Source organism: Theropithecus gelada, chromosome 1, assembly GCF_003255815.1.
Source record: "Theropithecus gelada isolate Dixy chromosome 1, Tgel_1.0, whole genome shotgun sequence".
In the NCBI taxonomy this organism is placed as follows: domain Eukaryota; kingdom Metazoa; phylum Chordata; class Mammalia; order Primates; family Cercopithecidae; genus Theropithecus; species Theropithecus gelada.
The window spans coordinates 98075017-98094285 of NC_037668.1; the positions used below are offsets into that span (position 1 = coordinate 98075017).

At 37.8% G+C, this 19269-nt stretch overlaps 1 protein-coding gene across 13 annotated transcripts in view; it reads left to right on the forward strand.

Moving 5' to 3' along the window:
• SRSF11 (serine and arginine rich splicing factor 11) overlaps positions 1 to 19269 on the forward strand; it is a 46254-nt gene that overhangs the window by 3127 nt on the left and 23858 nt on the right. For 6 of the 13 annotated variants that reach the window (XM_025370835.1, XM_025370850.1, XM_025370811.1 and 3 more), the window contains exon 1: positions 12454 to 12935. Coding sequence is in view for 6 of the 13 variants with exons in the window: in XM_025370766.1 (XP_025226551.1) it covers positions 12736 to 12935 (200 nt within the window). In the remaining 7 variants the exon portion in view is untranslated. Of the gene's footprint in view, positions 1 to 12453; positions 13897 to 19269 lie in introns of those variants that run through there. The other 7 variants (XM_025370766.1, XM_025370776.1, XM_025370794.1 and 4 more) reach the window with 3 other exon arrangements.

Sequence of the window (19269 nt, forward strand, 5' to 3'; positions counted from 1 at the left end):
AAAAGTAGTTATAAATACTTATGTGAGAATTAGCTCCATTTCAATTGTTTTAAGGAGAATACATTGAAAACAAAAATTCTAACACTTTTCCAACACTGGCGTTTAAGTCAAAGTATTTGTTTTTTTAGAAAAATTGACTTTATATACATTACTAAAATAATACGAAATGAATGTCTCCTGTGTCAAGACTGCAGACTACTGCACAGCTACCTTTTGTAATGGAATTGTCTAGCTAGTATTTATTATATTCATTTTATTTATGTGATGAAAGCCTTCCCTCTTCAAGCTTCTTTGCTAAATGCAAAAAGAAAGTGAAGAAACCAAATTTATGTTAAGCCTAAAAATCACATTGGCCAAAGGGTACTGTTTTGTTTCATAACAGAAAGTAAGACTGTTATCAAAGTATAGCGCAGCTTGTCTCTACCATTAAAATTTATAAAGACATAGATAAAAGGTACAATTGATGGGATGGATTATTGAAGTCTGAAATTATAGTAAGAGTAAATTGAGTTAATTTGTGCAGATTTGCAAGCACATTTGTTTACAAAATGGAGTCAAGAGCAAAGTATATTTGTTTTGCAGACATTCCAGGAAGTTTCTTTTTGTGTAAAGTAACAAATTTAGCCTATTTCGAATTGTATTATGTTATCTTTCAGAATATTGCCTTATCTATGGGGGCTGCTATCTTATGGTAAAAGTTATTTTTTGAGAGAATATTTTAGCTTTCTTTAAAAATTTAGACTTGCAATTTCACATTTGTTTTCCCTTCAGGCCTATCATTGCCAACTTTAAAAGTAGCTAGGAGAGGACATTCTTTTTTTGTTTTTCCTTTTGTTCTGAGACGGAGTCTCACTCTGTTGCCCAGGCTTACTGCAGCTTTGACCTCCCTGACTCAAGGGATCCTCGCACCTCAGCCTCACAACTAGCTGGGACTACAGGCACCTCACTTTTTTTTTTTTTTTTTTTTTTTTTTTTGGTAGAGATGAAGTTTTGCCATATTGCCCAGGCTGTTCTCAAACTCCTGGGTTCAAGCAGCCCACCTGCCTTGGCCTCCCAAAGTGTTGGAATTACAGGCATGAGCCACGATGCCTGGCCAAGAAGACATTCTTTTCTTTTCAGTGAAGGCAGTATATATTTTGCATTTTATTGATAGTTTCAGATGTGGCTTTGAAATTTGTATTATGTTGTTATTGGAGTCGTATATGGTCATTTTTTCTAATGGAGAAAGTGCATTGTCTTTGGAATAATGCATTTGTATATTCTTTGTTTTCTCTGCTTCTCTTATATACTTTTGAATCATGAAACAGCTTGCTCTAGGAGATTTAATATTTGATTCTAGTATTTTGTCTCCCCCGTCCCTTTTTTTATTTCCCAAGACAGAGTTTCACTTTGTCACCCAGGCTGGAGTGCAGAGCTTACTGCAGCTTCAAACTCATGGGTTCAGGTGATCCTCCTGCCTCAACCTCCACCCCATGCCCCCCAGTAGCTGCAGCTGTAGGCTCATGCCACCACATCCAGCTAATTTTTTAATGTTTTATAGAGACAGGATCTCCCCATATTGCCCAGACTGGTCTCAACTCCCAGGCTCAAGCAATCCTCCCACCTCAACCTTCCAAAGTGCTGGGATTGGCCAGGTATGGTGACTCATGCCTGTAATTCCAGCACTTTGGGAGGCAAAAGCAGGCAGATCCCATGAGTTCAGGAGTTCAAGACCAGCCTGGGCAACATCTTGAAACTCTGTCTCTACAAAAAATACAAAAATTAATTGGGCGTGGTGTGGCATGACCTGTGATCCCAGCTACTCGGGAGGCTGAGGTAGGAGGATGGCTTGACCCCAAAAGGTAGAGGTTACAGTGAGCTAAAATTGCTCCACTGTACTCCAGCCTGAGCCACAGAGCGAGACCCTGTGGGGCTGAAATTACAGGTATGAGCCACCACACCCAGCTCTCTCTATTTTCAACACAAAAAAATTTTAATCCCCAGATTTAGGAAAAATTTCTTTTCCTCTTATATGAGGGCTTTTTTTAAATGTTAGTTTTATTTACTTGAACGTGGAAGAACTAGTAAAAAAAAAATTATCAAAAATGCTTTTAATTTGGGGGTTTTCCAGTTTATTTCATTATATTATAAAAATAAACTGAAACAAGGGTGGTGGTAAACCAATCCTGCTTATGTCGTTTTCAAAAAAGCACTATAATACTGAGATTTGTTTATTGGTTGTTCTAAAATCAGCTGGAAGTGTTTCCTATTATTCACAGTGATTATTACTCCTAACCTTTAAAAGCTAGTGCAGTATTCTTGCTCTGTTTTCCAAGATTAATGTGTTCTCTGACTTAAAGTCTCAGATTTTGTATTAATTGTATGGATTTTATGTTTTGTTTTTTTTTTTTTTTTTTGGCTTTAAACTAGTAAAGTAATACAGAAGTAAAGTTAGGGCACCAAACACTATCTTTATGTTAACACATCCACTACTGAGTAAGTCTGTTTTAAAAACAATTTCAATGAAAATCCACTATTTTAAAATTTGACTTTTTATCCACCCCCTCCCCACCCATGGATTCTGCTTGCAATTTAATTTACTTTAAAAAGGGAGATACAGTAAATGTTTATAATTGGCAAATACTGTTTATATAGCAAAGCTTGCCTACAGTTTTAATAAGACACAATATGGTCCCTGAGACTTTATCCTTAAACATCAACTTAAGGAGAGAAATCTGAATAATTTGGTAGTTTGTTAACAATCACAATCAATAGATTGTTAATTTAAAATTTGATACTTAGATTTCTAGACCACATATTTATACTCACAATTTGGTAAGTGCTAGTTTAGCTTTCAGAATACCTTCAAGACTGCTCACAATTTTTTTTTTCTACTTGAGGTTGGTTTTTTCCCATCGTTTGCAATATCACAGTTACATATGCTTAAATATTTTAAAGGTATGCATCATTGGAGTGTTGAAATACTAGTGGACATTTAAAGACTTGGTACCTATGATGAAAATCTGTGAACCCAGCCATCATCATTCTAGAGGTACATGTTTTTCACTCAACACTAAATTTATCAGCCATCAATACAACTTTATGGCCATCTCAGAGGTGCTGACATTTTTGCTTTTCTTTTTAACTCATTTCCTAGAAATATTACATCTCTACCATCTCATCCCTCCCCTAAAATAATTACTTAATCAATATCTCCAAGTGCTTTAGACTTCAGCCTGAGCTAATTGTGGCTTGAAACTAACAACAGTTTATTGTTTCAAGTGCCTGGGGTGGCAATTGGGGGAAAGAAACATGGCCCTTAAAAACTACTTACTGTACTTTATTTTTAGGAACTAAAATTGTTTAATTTTAGTAAAATTGTGAGTAGTATTTTACTTTTTAAAAATTTATGCTTTGGTTATTTGATAGTTTTTTTGTTCTGACCCATGTCACGGTACTTTTAATTAATATTTATTTATTTATTTTTGAGATGCGGTCTCACTCTGTCACCAAGGCTGGAGTGCAGTGATGAGATCTTGACTCACTGCAACCTCCACCTCCTGGGTTCAAGCGATTCTCTTCCCTCAGCCTCCCAAGTAGCTGGGATTATAGGCACACACCACAACACCCAGCTAATTTTTGTATTTTTAGTAGAGTAATTTTGTATTTTTGGGGTTTTGCCATGTTGGCCAGGCTGGTCTCGAATTCCTGACCTCAGGTAATCCACCCACCTTGGCCTCCCAAAGCATTGGGATTACAGGTGTGAGCCATTATGCCTGATTTTAATTTAATATTAATCAAAGATAGGTGCAATTGTTTTGTGTCTTTTTATATTGGTGTCATGTTTGCATTGCAGTAGCCTATTTAAAGAGAAGGGACATCTAATAATGGTATAATTCTTATCTTTACTATAACTTAACTGTTTATAGGGTATGTTCTTATCAATTTAATTTTGACAATACTGTAAAGTAAGACAACTATTACTGTTGTTAGTCATCAATTGAAAAGATGAGAAAAGCCAAGTGTGGTGGCTCATGCCTGTAATCCCCCAGCACTTTGGGATGCCCCGGTGGGAGTTCAAGACCATCCTGGGCAACATAGGGAGACCCTGTTTGAACAAAAGTTTAAAATATTAGCTGGGTGTGGTAGTGTGAGCATATAGTCCCAGCTACTGGAGGGGTGGGGGTAAGGGGCTGAGGCAGGAGAATCACTTGAACCCATGAGTTTGAGGCTGCTGTGAGCTCTGCACTTCAGCCTAGGTGATAGAACAAGACCCTGTCTCAAAAAAAAAAAAATTAAAAAGAAAAGATGAGGAAATTGGAGAGTTGGAAACTGACTTTCCTATAATGACATGTAACATTTGTTCGGTGCCTATGTGTTGGGCACTCTGCTGAGTGCTTTGTATTCATATTTTTAATCTTAGAACTTCAAATGGCATCATTATCCCCATTTTTCACATAAAGGACACATTAGCTCATGTGGTTAATTAGAGGAAGTATTTATTACAGTAGATGAGAATACACATAGGGGAGTAGAATTAGGGAGCAGAATAGAAGCTGCTTATGTTTTTTACAGTCAAATAGTTTGAGTATTTAGCATTAAACTTATTGCATTATAATTTTTAACATGCCACAAAAAACCCTATGTTAAAATATGAAATCTAAACAAGAAACTGTTCTCACTATGTAAACTAACTCTCGTGAGTTATATCTTTCATGTGAGTTTAAATTTTTCTGGATTTATTATGAGAAGACATAGTAGGAGACAGTACAACATAGTGGAAATACAGGCTTTGGCGTGAGATGTAGTACCTGGTTTGGTTTTTTTAATCCCTGCTCTACTATTACCTGCTTTATATGTTAGACAAGTTGCTTAACTTTTCTAAGCCTTAGTTTATTTATAGAATAGTCATTATAATAGTAATTTATTCTAAGCATTTGTATTAGTATTCTCACTATCCTCATAACAACCCCAATGAGGTGGGCATTATTATTACCCTCTTAGTTTAAATAAGGAAATTGAAGCACCAAGTAATGAGCTGAAGTTCACACAATTATCTTAATTGGTAGAGCCCCTTCAGGTTGACTCTAGGGCCTGCATTATTAATCACTCCAGCACCTTTTAAGTGTTATGAGGATTGAAGGTCGTTTTAAAAGCATTCAGTTAATGTAATTCAGCCTTATTAATGAAATGTACTGATTTGAGTACACTTTCATTTTTTTTCCAGTTTTAAGTAAGTCTTTAAAAATAATTTTCCTTCATGAAGAGAAAGTTAATTTTACTGCATGGGGGAAAAAAACATAAAAGGTCAAATGGTGCATGTGTTTAATTCCTTGATTACGAAAAACTAATATTAAAATGCATGAAACTATTAGAGGTAAAGATACATATAACTCTACTGGATATTTTCTTGCATTGAAATTTTTTTTATTTTTTAAGATTGTGAAGCATTCCTTCCAATGGCTTTTTGTCAGTTAAGACTCCAAAAGAATCTTTTATAACATAGAAGATAGTATTGAGTAATCAGTGTCTGGAGCTTCCCAGCCAAATGTTTCTTTTGAGCCAATTAAATAAAAAAGCCAAGCAAATCTGTACAAATAAACTGATTCTGATTTTCCAAGCAATACACGTGCACTATAGCTGAGAATACTATGCATACGATGCAAGCAACAGTATCTTAATTCTCTGACTACTACTTTTTCCCTCTATGTTAATCATAAAACAAAGCTATGAAAAATGGTCACAGATAGATTTTTACCTATAATTTTAGGGTGTTCACAGACCCTGCTCTGTCAATTTAAAAACATACATACAAAATCCTTGCTATTGGAAGACAATATATATTAAACGATATGAAAGAAGTATTTGAAAATAAACATAGGTAGACTTTTTTTCTGTCCTGGTATGTGTGTCAATGTGTTCTTTTGTCTGTCAGTCAGTCCCCTAGTGCTAACTCATCCTTATCCTCTCCCCTTCATTTAGATGAAGAAGAAATGGGAGCATGGGATTTACAATTTGATTTTTAAATACATCTGCAGATAAATTTTTTTTTTTTTTTTTTTTGAGGCAGAGTCTTGCCCTGTTGCCTAGGCTGGAATGCAATGGCACAATCTCAGCTTACTGCAGCCTCCGCCTCCTGGGTTCAAGCGATTCTCCTGCCTCAGCCTCCGAATAGCTGAGACTACAGTTGCACACCACCATGCCCAGCTAATTTTTGTATTTTTAGTAGAGGCGGGGTTTTGTCATTTTGGCCACGCTAGTCACTCCTGGCCTGAAGTGATCCACTCACCTTGGGCTCCCAAAGTGCTGGGATTATAGGCATGAGCCACCGTTCCTGGCCTGCAGATAAGTTTTTTAAAACTTATGGATTTGTAATCAGCAATTTATTTCCTAGGTTTTTCTTATTGCTCTCTATAGCCAAAGGGAAAAAAAAATTATAGCCAAATACTTTGAGAGTTTGCTCAATCAAATTTCCCTCTAAATGAAACAAATACATTACCATCTTCATTCACAAAGCCTTTACTGCATGCATTCCCTTAATATACTTTAGTGATAAGCCATCTGCCTTACAAGAGTTGAGCAGATTGTATGAGGCATTTGTAAAGTTTCTAGCACATAGGTGATGGTAGATTTTTGTTTAATGCTGGACTTGTTCCAGTATAATATTGTTAGGTATCAGAAACCCAAAGACTGATAAATTGACTTTTCTAGCCTCAAAAAATGTATTTGCTTGAGGTGGAGGGAAGAGCTGTTTAACAACTAATTTCATAAAAGTCCTGTTGCTTGTGTCGATTTGCAAAATTGTGTTAATTGGAAGGACTCCACCATCTTTTCCATTAGTGTGAACAAAAGTGGTAACAAAAAGTGATTTGATTTATCCAACTGGAAACAGGGTGTCCAGTGGGTAGGGGGATTATGCATACCTGTGTCTGCTCTTTTTTTTTTTCTTTTGAGACGGAATTTCGCTCTTGTTGCCCCAGGCTGGAGTGCAGTGGCACAATCTTGGGTCACCACAACCTCCACCTCCCAGGTTCAAGCAGTTCTCCCTCCTCAGCCTCCCAAGTAGCTGGGATTACAGGCATGCGCCACCACGTCTGGCTGATTTTGTATTTTTAGTAGAGACGGGGTTTCTCCATGTTGGTCAGTCTCGTCTCAAACTCAACCTCGGCCTCCCAAAGTGATGAGATTACAGGCGTGAGCCACCACGCGTGGCCTGTGTGCTCTCTTTTATCTAAAAGACCTTCCGTCTGAATACAAAGATCTTTTTAGAAGCTTGAGATGGGAAAGAACTAAAGCTTGTTCATTAGGACTAAGAGGATTAGTATTGTTTTAAGAATGTGTACAAAGACTCATTGTCTAATATTGTTTGACATGCTTTCCTGCCAATATCAAGCACCAGTTAATTTTTTTTTTTTCAGTGTGGCAGTAGTGGTTCCCTACCTGTCCTACCTGTGAATCTTCAAAGTATTTGGGGGAACCTGTAAGTTATTTCCTGTGTTTCAAAAGCCTATCAGAAATCATGCACTTTTCCATAATGTAACTTTATAGGCCAAATGATAGGTTATTTAACTTTTTTTTTTCTTTGAGATAGGGTCTCACTCTGTCACCCAGACTGGAGTACAGTGTCACGATCTCAGCTTACTGCATCTTTGACCTCCCAGGCTCAGATGATCCTCCACTTCAGCCTCCCAAGTAATTGGGACCACAGGTGCACACCACTACACCCAGCTAACTTTTTTGTACTTTTTGTAGAGGTGGGGTTTCTCTGCGTTCCCAGGCTGGTCTCAAACAACTGGGCTCAAGCAATCCACCCACCTCTGCCTCCCAAAGTGCTGGGATTACAGGCATGAGCCACCATACCTAGCTGCATTAACTCATAATAAAATTGATGATAATGATCGTTTATAGGTAACTAGAAGCTTTCCCTTACTTACATTCAAAGATGAGCTAATTGAACCTTCTCTGTGCATACTTCCTTCACTTTGCTTTCCACATGACAAGATTTCTAAGTCTGTCTCTGAAATATAAACTGGAAAGCATTCACTTCACAAAGAGTGGTCTTCTTTTCTTGAAAGCTCCAAACTTGTTTGTATCGTTAGGGTCTTTCTAATTTGTTATTTCCTCTGTCTGGAATACTCTTCCTCCAGAAATTCAAATGGCTTGTTTCTTCCTTTTAGTAAGGTCTCAGCAGATAACATTTTTTCCGCCATCCCCTGTCCTATTTCATGTCATCACAACACATCACTCCTTTCATCTTTGTGGGGTTTTTTTGTGTGTTTTTTGTTTGTTTGTTTCTGGTTTTTTGTTTTTTTTTTTTTTTGGAGATGGAGTTTTGCTCTTGTTGCCGAGGCTGGAGTGCACTGGCGCAATCTCAGCTCACTGCAACCTCTGCCTCCCAGGTTCAAGCAATTCTCCTGCCTCAGCCTCCCAAGTAGCTGGGATTACAGGCATGCACCACCATGGCCCACTAATTTTGTATTTTTAGTAGAGACAGGGTTTCTCCATGTTGATCAAGTTGGTCTCGAACTCCCGACCTCAGGTGATCCTCCTGCCTCGGCCTGCCAAAGTGCTTGGATTACAGGCGTGAGCCACCGCACCTGGCTGTGTTTTTATATTGAAAGTTTGCCATGCTAGACCTGAAGTTTTATGATATCAGGGACATTCACTTCCTTTTCCCTACTCTATTTCCAGCAGCTAGGAAAATCCTTGGAATACAGTTAGGTACATAATATTTGAAGAAATTTGTGAGTTTTTTGACTGCCTCTTAATGATGTTGTAGATACAGTGAATAAAACAGGCATGAATCCTGTCTCCAGATTCTATATTTTCTATAGTCCTGTTTAATTGTGAGCCTAAATAAATCTGAAGTGATTTAAAACTCATAAATTGGTTATATTTATTTGCTTTAATGTATTTGTCATTTGTCTTTAGGTATATGTCTTATTCCTATATAAAACAGACATTAATGTAATTATTTAATCTATTAGACCTACAAGAATCTTCAAAATTATGATTCAGCTCTTCATTTGACTGACAAACTGACATAGATTTTTAGAAATTAAGTGAAATTTCCTCAAATCACATGCTTAAAGACAGGGCTGGTTGTTTTTTGTTTGCTTGCTTGTTGTTTTGTGTGTGGGGTGTTTTTTTTTTTTTTTTGAGACAGTCTCGCTCTGTCGCCCAGGCTGGAGTGCAGTGGCGCAATCTCGGCTCTCTGCAAGCTCTGCCTCCTGGGTTCACGCCATTCTCCTGCCTCAGCCTCCCAGGTAGCTGGGACTACAGGCACCTGCCACCACACCCAACTAATTTTGGTTTTGTATTTTTAGTAGAGATGGGGTTTCACCATGTTAGCCAGGATGGTCTCAATCTCCTGACCTCGTGATCTGCCCACCTCAGCCTCCCAAAGTGCTGGGCATGAGCCACTGCGCCTGGCCAGCAGGGCTGGTATTTTAAGCCAGCCTTCTAACTTTAAATTCAGTAATTTTTTTTTTTTGGTAGCTGCTAAATGATTTGAAAATAAAATATTTTAAAATCCTCCTCATTTGAATGAACTTTTTGCCACCTAGTTTCTCTGTAGCAAAGTGTCATCTATTTGTTCAGTAAGTTATTGTACATAAATTGGCTTCTGGTGGTTTAAAGGATTTTATTACAACTACCTTTTTCTTTGGTTTGAATTTGTAATTTTAATTATGAAATGTGTCCAACATACAGAAAAATGTAGAGTCATATAAAAGATTTATGTGTACCCATCACAGAGAATAAATAAGTGTTAACATTTAAGGAAAAAAAGAAAAAGGCATGAACCCTGACCTTCTGTTATTTGTCCTTTTATCATCAAATATTTTAGCATGCGTGGCATATAGTAGGCACTCACAATAAATGTTAAACTATTTAAGAATCTGTAACTGGCAGTTACATATGTCTGATTCAGAATGAGAAAATGAATTACCATTCTTTGTATTCACAGATATTTATGAGTGACATGCAGTTAGTTGTACAATCAGCCTCCATACCATGTGTTCCACATACTTGGGTTTAGCCAACCCCTATCAAAAATATTCAAAAAATAAAAAATAATGACATTAAAAATAAAAGTTTTTAGAAATGCAGTATAACAGCTATTTACATAACATTTACATTGTATTCAGTATTAAAGGTTGAGTATCCCTAATCCAAAAAACCAAAATCCAAAATGCTCAAAAATCTGAAACTTTATGAGCACTGACGTGACACAAAGTAAATGCTTATTGGAGCATTTCAGATTTTAAATGTTAGGATTAGGGATGCTAAATCAGTAAATATAATGCAGATATTCCAAAATGTTTTTTAAAAATCCAAAACACTTATGGTCCCAAGCATTTTAGATAAGGGTTACTCAAGAGTATGAGAGTATGTGCTTACATTATGTGCAAATACAGTCGTACCAGTCCTGAGGTGAGTATTCATGGGGAATTGATAACAGGACCCAGAGGATACCAAAATACACAGATGCTCAAATTCTTTATGTAAAATAGTATAGTGTGTGTATATAATCTGTGCACATCCTCCCAAATATTTTAAATCATCTCTATACTAATAATTATACAATGTAAGAGCTGTGTAAATAGTTGTTAGACAAGAAATAAAAAGTCTGTACATGTTTAGACCATCAATTTTTCCCCAAATATTTTCAGTCCCAGGTTGGTTGAATCCACATACATGGAGCCCATGGATACAGATCAAATGCACTGTTACACAATACCATTTTATATAGGGGATTTGAGCACCCTCTGGTTCTGGTATTTGTGGGAGGGTCCTGGAACCAATCCTCCACAGATACTGAGGGACAACTATATGCTTTTCTTTAAAATTCTGAAAAGTCTTGGCTCTAGCTAATGCTAGTTGGTTTCTATGAAGGCCATAATTTGTAATTTTGCTGAGGCTCACATTCAATCCATCCATCCATTTTCTATATAAGCACTAGTGAAAGTCACTTAGCCAGTTGGCTCTACATCCTAATCTCAATAACCTTGTGCTCTAATCTCTCACATATTGCATCTTGACTGCACTGTGCCAAGAAGTATTCACTAATGTAAGGCTTCAAGTTGTTTTTACCTCTAAAACCTCTAAAAGTTTTACCTCTAAAAACATTCAAGGTCAAGTAAATTATTTAGTGAACTGTCTTAAATGACATTGTCATTAAGGTATGTTTGTGCATGTGTCCAGCACATGTATTGGGACTGACTGTGTGACAACATTGTGCCAGGTTCTGGACTGACCCAGGAAGCTCACAACTTTGAGTGATACATGTCAGTAATAAATATATGTATCTTCTGTTACTTAGCAGAAAAGAGGAAGCCTTAACAGCTTGCAGAAGTCATAGCAGTGAGGGAAGGAATGCTCTACAGAAGATGACAGATGAATGATGTTATTAATACCTGGTATATAGGCACAGAGATATTATGGTTTTTGTCATGTTTGGGGCACTACAAGTCACTGGACTACACGCTGGATGCAGTTGAGAGAATAGTTCAGATGAGGTTGAAAACTAAGGCAAGGATTTTTTTAATAGTCAAAAGCTTCAAAATTATTTTAAGCAAGAATATGTATGTGAAACAAGTTTTTCTTGAGAAATTGCAGTATATTCTTTAGAAATATATAGTTGAATATATTTAAGTACTGTAAACTGTGTTTCCAAAAAGTCCGCTATTGTGAAATTGACTGGGCACAGTGGCTCACGCGCCTGTAATCCCAGCACTTTGGGAGGCCAAGGCGGGTGGATCTGCAGAGGTCAGGAGTTGGAGACCAGCCTGGCCAACATGGTGAAACCCCATGTCTACTAAAAATGCAAAACTTAGCCGGGCGTCATGGCAGGCGCCTGTAATCCCAGCTACTCACGAGGCCGAGGTAGGAGAATGGCTTCAACACAGGAAGCGGAGGTCGCAGTGAGCCAAGATGGTGCCACTGCACTGCAGCCTCGGCGACAGGGCGACCAGAAAAAGAAAAGTCACTCAAAAAAAGTCATTCATTGTGAATAAATGTACAAAACGCTTATTAGTAAGTGTAATATTAAAATGTATCCTTTCTAAAAGTTTGTGACAAAACAAATTGGTTACAGATTTAATGTTACCGAAATTCATGATACATTTAAGATTCCGGGACATTTTATAGTGGTGGTGGTGGGGTGGCATCTTAGCTTGGATTTAAATATCATTAGTAATTGGATAGATCTGTAGATGATTATCAGTATATGAAGACATATCGTGCGCAGCATTTAGTAAGAATTGCTGAAGTGACTTTTTGCAGGGGGATGAATGTTTTTTAAAAAACAAAAGTTTATACGTGCCTCTTCTCCCTTCCAAAGAAAAAGAAAAAAACGAGAGACGAAGGTGGATAACGCCTTTCTCTAGACCGCGGTGCCTCACATTTCTCGGGCTGCGGGCGAGGGTTGCTGGGCCTGCGCGGGGTAGAGGCGACGCTGACGCGCCCTGCGCCGCAAGGCATTGTGGGAGCTCGGGCCCGCTAGTGCTGTAGTTGGAGGCAAGGGGGGTGGCCGTTTGTTTTCTCGTGGTCTCGAGCTCGCGCGCTCTCTTCCCCTCCCCCGCGGCGTGCAGCGGGGCGGAGAAACGGCGGCGGCGGCGGCAACGGCAGCAGAAGCAGAGGCTGTAGCATCGGACACCCTCCTCTCTCCCGCGAACCGGTTCCTCTTCCCCCTCCTTCTCACTGTTTGTTGTGTGTTTGATGTGTTAAAGCAGGAGCGAGAACCCGAGCAGCGCCATGAGCAACACTACCGTCGTCCCCAGCACTGCAGGTCCGGGCCCCAGCGGCGGGCCCGGTGGCGGAGGTGGTGGCGGCGGAGGCGGCGGCACCGAGGTAATCCAGGTGACTAATGTCTCCCCGAGCGCTAGCTCTGAGCAGATGCGGACTCTCTTCGGTTTCCTAGGCAAGATCGACGAACTGCGCCTCTTCCCGCCGGAGTGAGTATCGTCCACCATCACTGTTCCTGCTAACGCCGCCTCAGCCTAGGCCTAACACACACTCAATTTCCTTAGGCCTCTGTCGCTGCTTCCCCGGGCCAGGCTGCTTGAGTGGCTGGTGGCTGTTGCATTTACTTAAGAGTTGTGTTCCAGGCCTGCAAAAAAATGTAGAGAGGCAGGGCCAGGGCATTTTGGGATTAGGAAACTCTGACTCTTATTCTCGGGAATTTTTTTTTTCTGCCTTAAATTGTGCCAACGTGGTCGTTTGGCTTTGCGGGCTTAACACAAGACTAACTGCACTCTGTACGCGTATATAGGTTAAATCCCCTTTTAAAAAAACTGAGTATTTTTTCTTTGCGTTCTTGGAAGAAAGAAAACAAAATTATTCATGCCTGTGTTAATTTAGTGTTGAACTTTGTAGGTTGTTGGTCCCTTACTGCTCTTCCTGTTGTGTGGTTCTGGCCCAACAATATAATTCAAAGATCTTATTCTTTTTGACAGACGCTTACTTTAGTGAGCCTGATTACTTAATTTTTATAATGTCAAAAAACGGGTTATATCTGAAACCAGAGATTTTCCTTTGTTTGAATAATACACAGATTTGTGATATTTCACAGTTGTTCTTGAGAAGAATTTTTATAAATGTTGAAATGTGAATTAGAGTGTATGACTTTTTATCCTTTCGTTTCACTTTTATTTTGAAAATCATTTCTATCGCAAGAATATTAAATAAATGGATTAATTGTAAAGAAAAAATAGTTAAGCTATGAAGTAAGATAAGGTGTACTTTTAAAACAGACAATTGGAATAAAAATAATAGTCTTGTGCTTTTTGGAAGACTTATTGGCGGAGAAGTGACAATTCAAGTGTCATTGTCAGTAAACACCATATATTGAGAATTTTATGATGTCACTTAAATACTAAACAGGAAATTGGAATTCTCTAAGAATCTACTGTTACGGTACAGGTAATCATTAACTTTCTGCTCAATAAAATAATTGACAAAAGTTTATCATAATGAGATATTTGTTAAGTATTAACATATTTCATCACTTTCCACTTAAAATACTTTCGAAGATTGTTGGTGTTTTCAAATTGGTATGTTGCTAATTTTTAGGGAAATGTACATGTGGAGAGAGGATTTACTTAGTATAGCATGCCATGGAGTTCTGGGAACAAACACATATGTTTTTATTCCTGTTATTTTGATAGATACTTGATTTGGTAATGAAGGACAAATAGCTTTCATAATACGAACATACAAAAATAGATGCTGTTGTTCAGTTTTCTCAAGACTTACTGTTTTAAGCTTGTAAAATTAACAGTAAAATAGCAGAAAATACTGATACATTGGATGATTTTAATCGTTTTATTAGTGGGATATTTGAAGTATTCGATTTATGACAATTCTTTCCAATCCTACAAGAATTTTATTATAGTTGCTGACTTTTAAATGCTGTTTATTCTCTGAAGGCAGTTTTATGATGCATTTAGAAAAAAGATGAGAGAGATGTAGGCATTATACTGGTTCATCTTTTACCTAATGCATGACCAGTATCTTAGAGGAAGTTGTGATGGACCAGTGTCTTTCTGTTTTGTAATCAAACGAGTAGTTCCTTCATAACCAGGACAGCTAGTGTGTGCTTGAGAATTTCTCCCTAAACTATATGATCTGGATACTCTGCATTAAAAGGACTCCTTTCCCCGTATTGAGAAAAAGAGAGATAAATTGACACATTTTTACTCTGACTCCTTCATTTATCTTTCCACATACAAGATCATTTTGTCTTTTAAAATGTACGAGGTTACAATAAGTTAAATGTTACTAGTGGCATTCTACATTTGATCAGTAATGTAGATGGCTACTTTTATTTACTTGATGTTGCATTTTGGTTTTTTTAACTATAAGTTTCAATAAACTAAACTGACTTGCACAAGTTGCATATACTTTGTTGGTAGTTTCTATCAACTTAGTAGAGCTTTCAGCAGTAAACTTGCCAGGGATAATGTGCTGTGGATTCCCAGTGGTCCACAGGGTTCATCATTCCAAAAATTTTTACTCGTAACATTGAATGGCTCAGATTACATAAAATTCTGTCTGTTGTGAACAGGTCACCTGATTGTAACTAGTATCGATACACAGTTGGCCTTCTTCATCTCTGGATTCCACATCCATGGATTCAGCCCACTGTGAATTGAAAATAGGAGAGAGCGTCTGTACTGAACATGTACAGACTTTTTTCTTGTCGTCACTCCCTAAACAGTACAAGTATTTACATTGTATTAGGTATTATAAGTAATCAAGAGATTTGAAGTATACAAGAGGATGTGCACAGGTAATACGCCATGATTTTATTTTTCCTCCACATCTTCCCCCTCCCTACATCATTTTATATAAGAGACTTGAGCATCTGGAATTTGTTATCTGCAGGGAGTCCTGAAACCATGGATACTGAGGGAAAACTGTGATTTCCCCCAAGAAGGCGGTGACATGCACCTGTAACTCTTTTTCCCCTAGACATATCTGTGACATGCTTAACTACTTTTGTTTTTCCAACGTCACTTTAATCAGAGAAACCTTCCCAGACCACCCTGTGTAAAATAAAGCACCTCTGCTGCTGCTTTATTCTACTTAACACTAGACAGGTTTTTTTCTGTAACACCTGTCACCAGTTGACAGGTTAAGTTTAACAACTTCTCTCCTGTAGAATATGAGGTGCTTTAAAATACATATATGACTGAACCTCACCCACACCTACTGAAACTCTTCATTTTGGTTCTGAATGCCTATTTTGGGGAAACATTTCCAGGATTATGACAGACATTTCAGTGACAACCTGCTCAAGGTGATTTCCTGCATTGTCATTGTTAAATCCATCTATTCCTCCTTTTAAACCAGAATTTCTGGCCTATAATTTCACTGAGAAATAAAGATACTATCTTTACAATAGGGGATATTCTAACCCTCTCTACAGCATGATGGCTCTGCAGCTATTTGAAAGCATCTGTCAGTGTACCCCACATATACTCTTGTTAAACTGTTTTGATTCTGGTTGTTTCTGAAATGTGTATTGGAAATGCAGCATTGTTTGAATGTCTATTGTGAGTTAGTTGCTTTCTAAATTTATCTTAATCCTTACAAACCCAGAGGAAAAAATGTTTTTGACCCTGTTTTACAAGTTCGTGAACTGAAATTTACATAGGTATTTTTTGTATGCCCAGGCCATACTGCCAGTGTCAGAACTAGACCTCAAACCCAAGTTGTGACTCTCCTTTACCACTTGATCAGGAGTTTGTTGATTTAGCCAAGTAACTTGTAAGATCTTCACATGCTTTCTTTTAGTGGGATTGCCCAGCAAAGTGCTTATCAGGTATCAGGTAATGATCCCAGTGAAATATGTCACAGCTATGCAGTAACTTAAGGCTGCTGTAATACCGAGATAAATTGAAGTTCATTAGTAACTTTTCAGTGACCCAAAATGGATACTTTAATGGTCATATAAGTATAAATTAGTATATTAGGTAAGGGAAAGAGTTTAGTGCATCTTTAAAGAAAAAATGGTTTTAATAAATGCACCATTTTACTGTATATTTCTTTATGTAGTGAGGAGGGGGCACATGAGGTCAACAGTCAAGTTTTCAGGTTAATGTCCTCTTTGTCACACACCTCCTTTTGTGGGTTTTGGAGATACTTTCATTTATGAGCTCAAAATTCTCCACTTAGCACACTATTAAGGTGGAAGTTGAAAGGCTGATATCAGTGGCCTAAACCTGAAATTCTGGTACGTTAGTAGGCATGAATACCATGTTAAGAATCTGGGCCTTCACATAAAAAAGATTCTCTACAGACCTTAGGTGAACAACAGAAATCTCGGTTTTCTGTGTATCGCCTAGAAGATTCTGAAATAGCCCTCAGAGGACACGTAAGAACTGGTAAAAACTGTACAGCCAGTCTTGGAGGACAGAAGTGGCATGCAGGACTCACTTTACCTATCTTGTTCCTCATTTCTCCCTACTTTATGTTAATTTTTAAGAGATACAGAGTAAAATACATGTCATATTTGGAAGCAGTACTTCCACAGAATTTTAGAGCACAAAAATTAATTTCAGGCATCATTCCTCTATCTAATATTATCTTATTAAGATAAATTTTATTAGGAGGCTGAGGCAGGTGGATCACATGAGGTCAGGAGTTCAAGACTAGCCTGACTAAATGATGAAACCACGTCTCTGCTAAAAATACAAAAATTAGCCAGATGTGGTGGCGCGTGCGTGTAATCCCAGCTACTCGGGAGGCCGAGGCAGGAGAATTACTTGAACCTGGGAGGCGGAGGTTGCGGTGAGCCGAGATTGTGCCATTGCACTCCAGCCTGGGCTACAAGAGTGAAACTCCATCTCAAAAAAAAAAAAAGACAAATTTTAATTAAGAATGTAATTCTGGGCCCAGATACTAACAAAAACTTGTTTTAAATCCATCTAAAGGAGGCCATTTGAAGTGGAGAGAGATGAAATTATATTTTCCTTTCTGAATTACTATCTTATTCATAGTATTCAAATTCATATTTAGTCTGTACCATACCATCTCTTAACAGGTTTTGATACAGCCAAAATAATTGGAGCATTCCTATGATATTAATGGGTAGGAAAAAAAATGAGTCCCTTTAAGGTTGCCAAGTATAAAGAATACAATTTGAGCACGGGGGCAGTATTTTTTTTCCTAAGGAACCGTTCATTAAAAATACCATATTTGGAGTCATTTCTTTTCATAAGATAACAAAAAGTGTTAAAGAATTGGTAGAGGCTAGTTTTTAAGAAGTGTTAAGTGCCTGCTATTTCCCAACACTATCGTGTTGGGTGTTAAGATTAGAGATGATAGCATTAAAAGAGCTTTGTAATTTAGTGATGGAAACATGGATGTCGGCAAAGAAATGTGAAGTGCCATAGCTTACTAAACCTGCTAAAGTACTTGACAGTGAGGCACACCTGCAGCCCCATCTATTTTGGAAGCTGGAGTGGGAGGCTGGTCAACATGGTAAGACCCCTCCTATTTCTTTAAGGAGAAATTGCTAAAACATTCTTTTTACTACTGCAGGTGCAACATTGTTAAATTTTATACCAGCAGTGTTTCACATCTAAAAACCACTGTATTCTTTAAGAAACATTCAACAGTGAGCCTATATAACAAGGTAGCTTAACTTGCTTGTGGATACCCTGTTAATTTTGCTTTGATCTTGGGTTAGGGTCTGTGCTTAGCCTGGGAGATCCTTGTAGGGAAACTTGTATCAGAAGTTGTAATGGGTTTGAGTTCTCAGGCCATGTATAGCATCATGTTGTTAGTGTTTGAGTTGTGATAAAAATTGTGGGATTTTTTGTTAGGCCTAAAATAAATTATTTTTCTTTTCAACAATGAATCTGAAATTCTTAGTATAACCAAATCTGATGCAATTACAATTTTATGTACACATGAGTGTGTTTCATTTTTTAGAAACTGAAGCCTCATTCAGATAGTGTTAAAATAGGATTTTCCTTTTCATTAATGAGTCCTTTGATGTGTTATATTAACGTTACAATGAAGTAGTTTTGCACCTCAGGTGCATAAAATTGTCAGAGAGAATTAAAGGAGAAAGAGCTCAAACTTCATCAGAGATCGTGATTTAATTGATGTGGATCGAAGAGTGTGAATTACCCCCAACTCCCCCCCCCATGACTCTAATACACATTAGAGTGTATTAACTAGGGATGGTGTGTTTATTTCTGCCTTAGGGCACTAGCTTTCCAAATAACTTTTGGTATGGGCTTGAGTCATCCCTGCATTCTTGCACAGAGTTTCAAGGCAGGAATTTGAACTACCCTGTAACTTAACAGTTGGAAAAAAACCCTGCTTCCTGTGTTACCTATCTTACCTACACTGCCATAGGTTGCAGTTTAGCACTTGTCTTTCTTTACCTAAGGAAGTAATTTGCTGAGGGAACTGGCCCTTTTGCTTATTGAAACTTTACAAGGTAGCACTAGTGGAGCATAGTACTACTTCCATGTGTACCTAAATTTTTTCTTTTATCTGAAAGTGCTCCAAGCCAGAAATCCTTGATTATTTATAGTGCATAAGAGTTCTTATATGCTGTGGGTGAAAGAGCGCAGGGCATGGGACCTGTTTATTATGCAGTTCAAGAAAACTCATTGATTGTTGAGTACATGTTCTTTCTCCTGATACTCTTTTGTCCCTGACGTAAAAATTGTTCATCTTTCTTACTCTGAGAAAGCCATAAGGAAGTTTCTAAACCCAAACTACTGTTACCTGTATCTAAAAATAGCTGGTATTAGTATTATGAAAGAA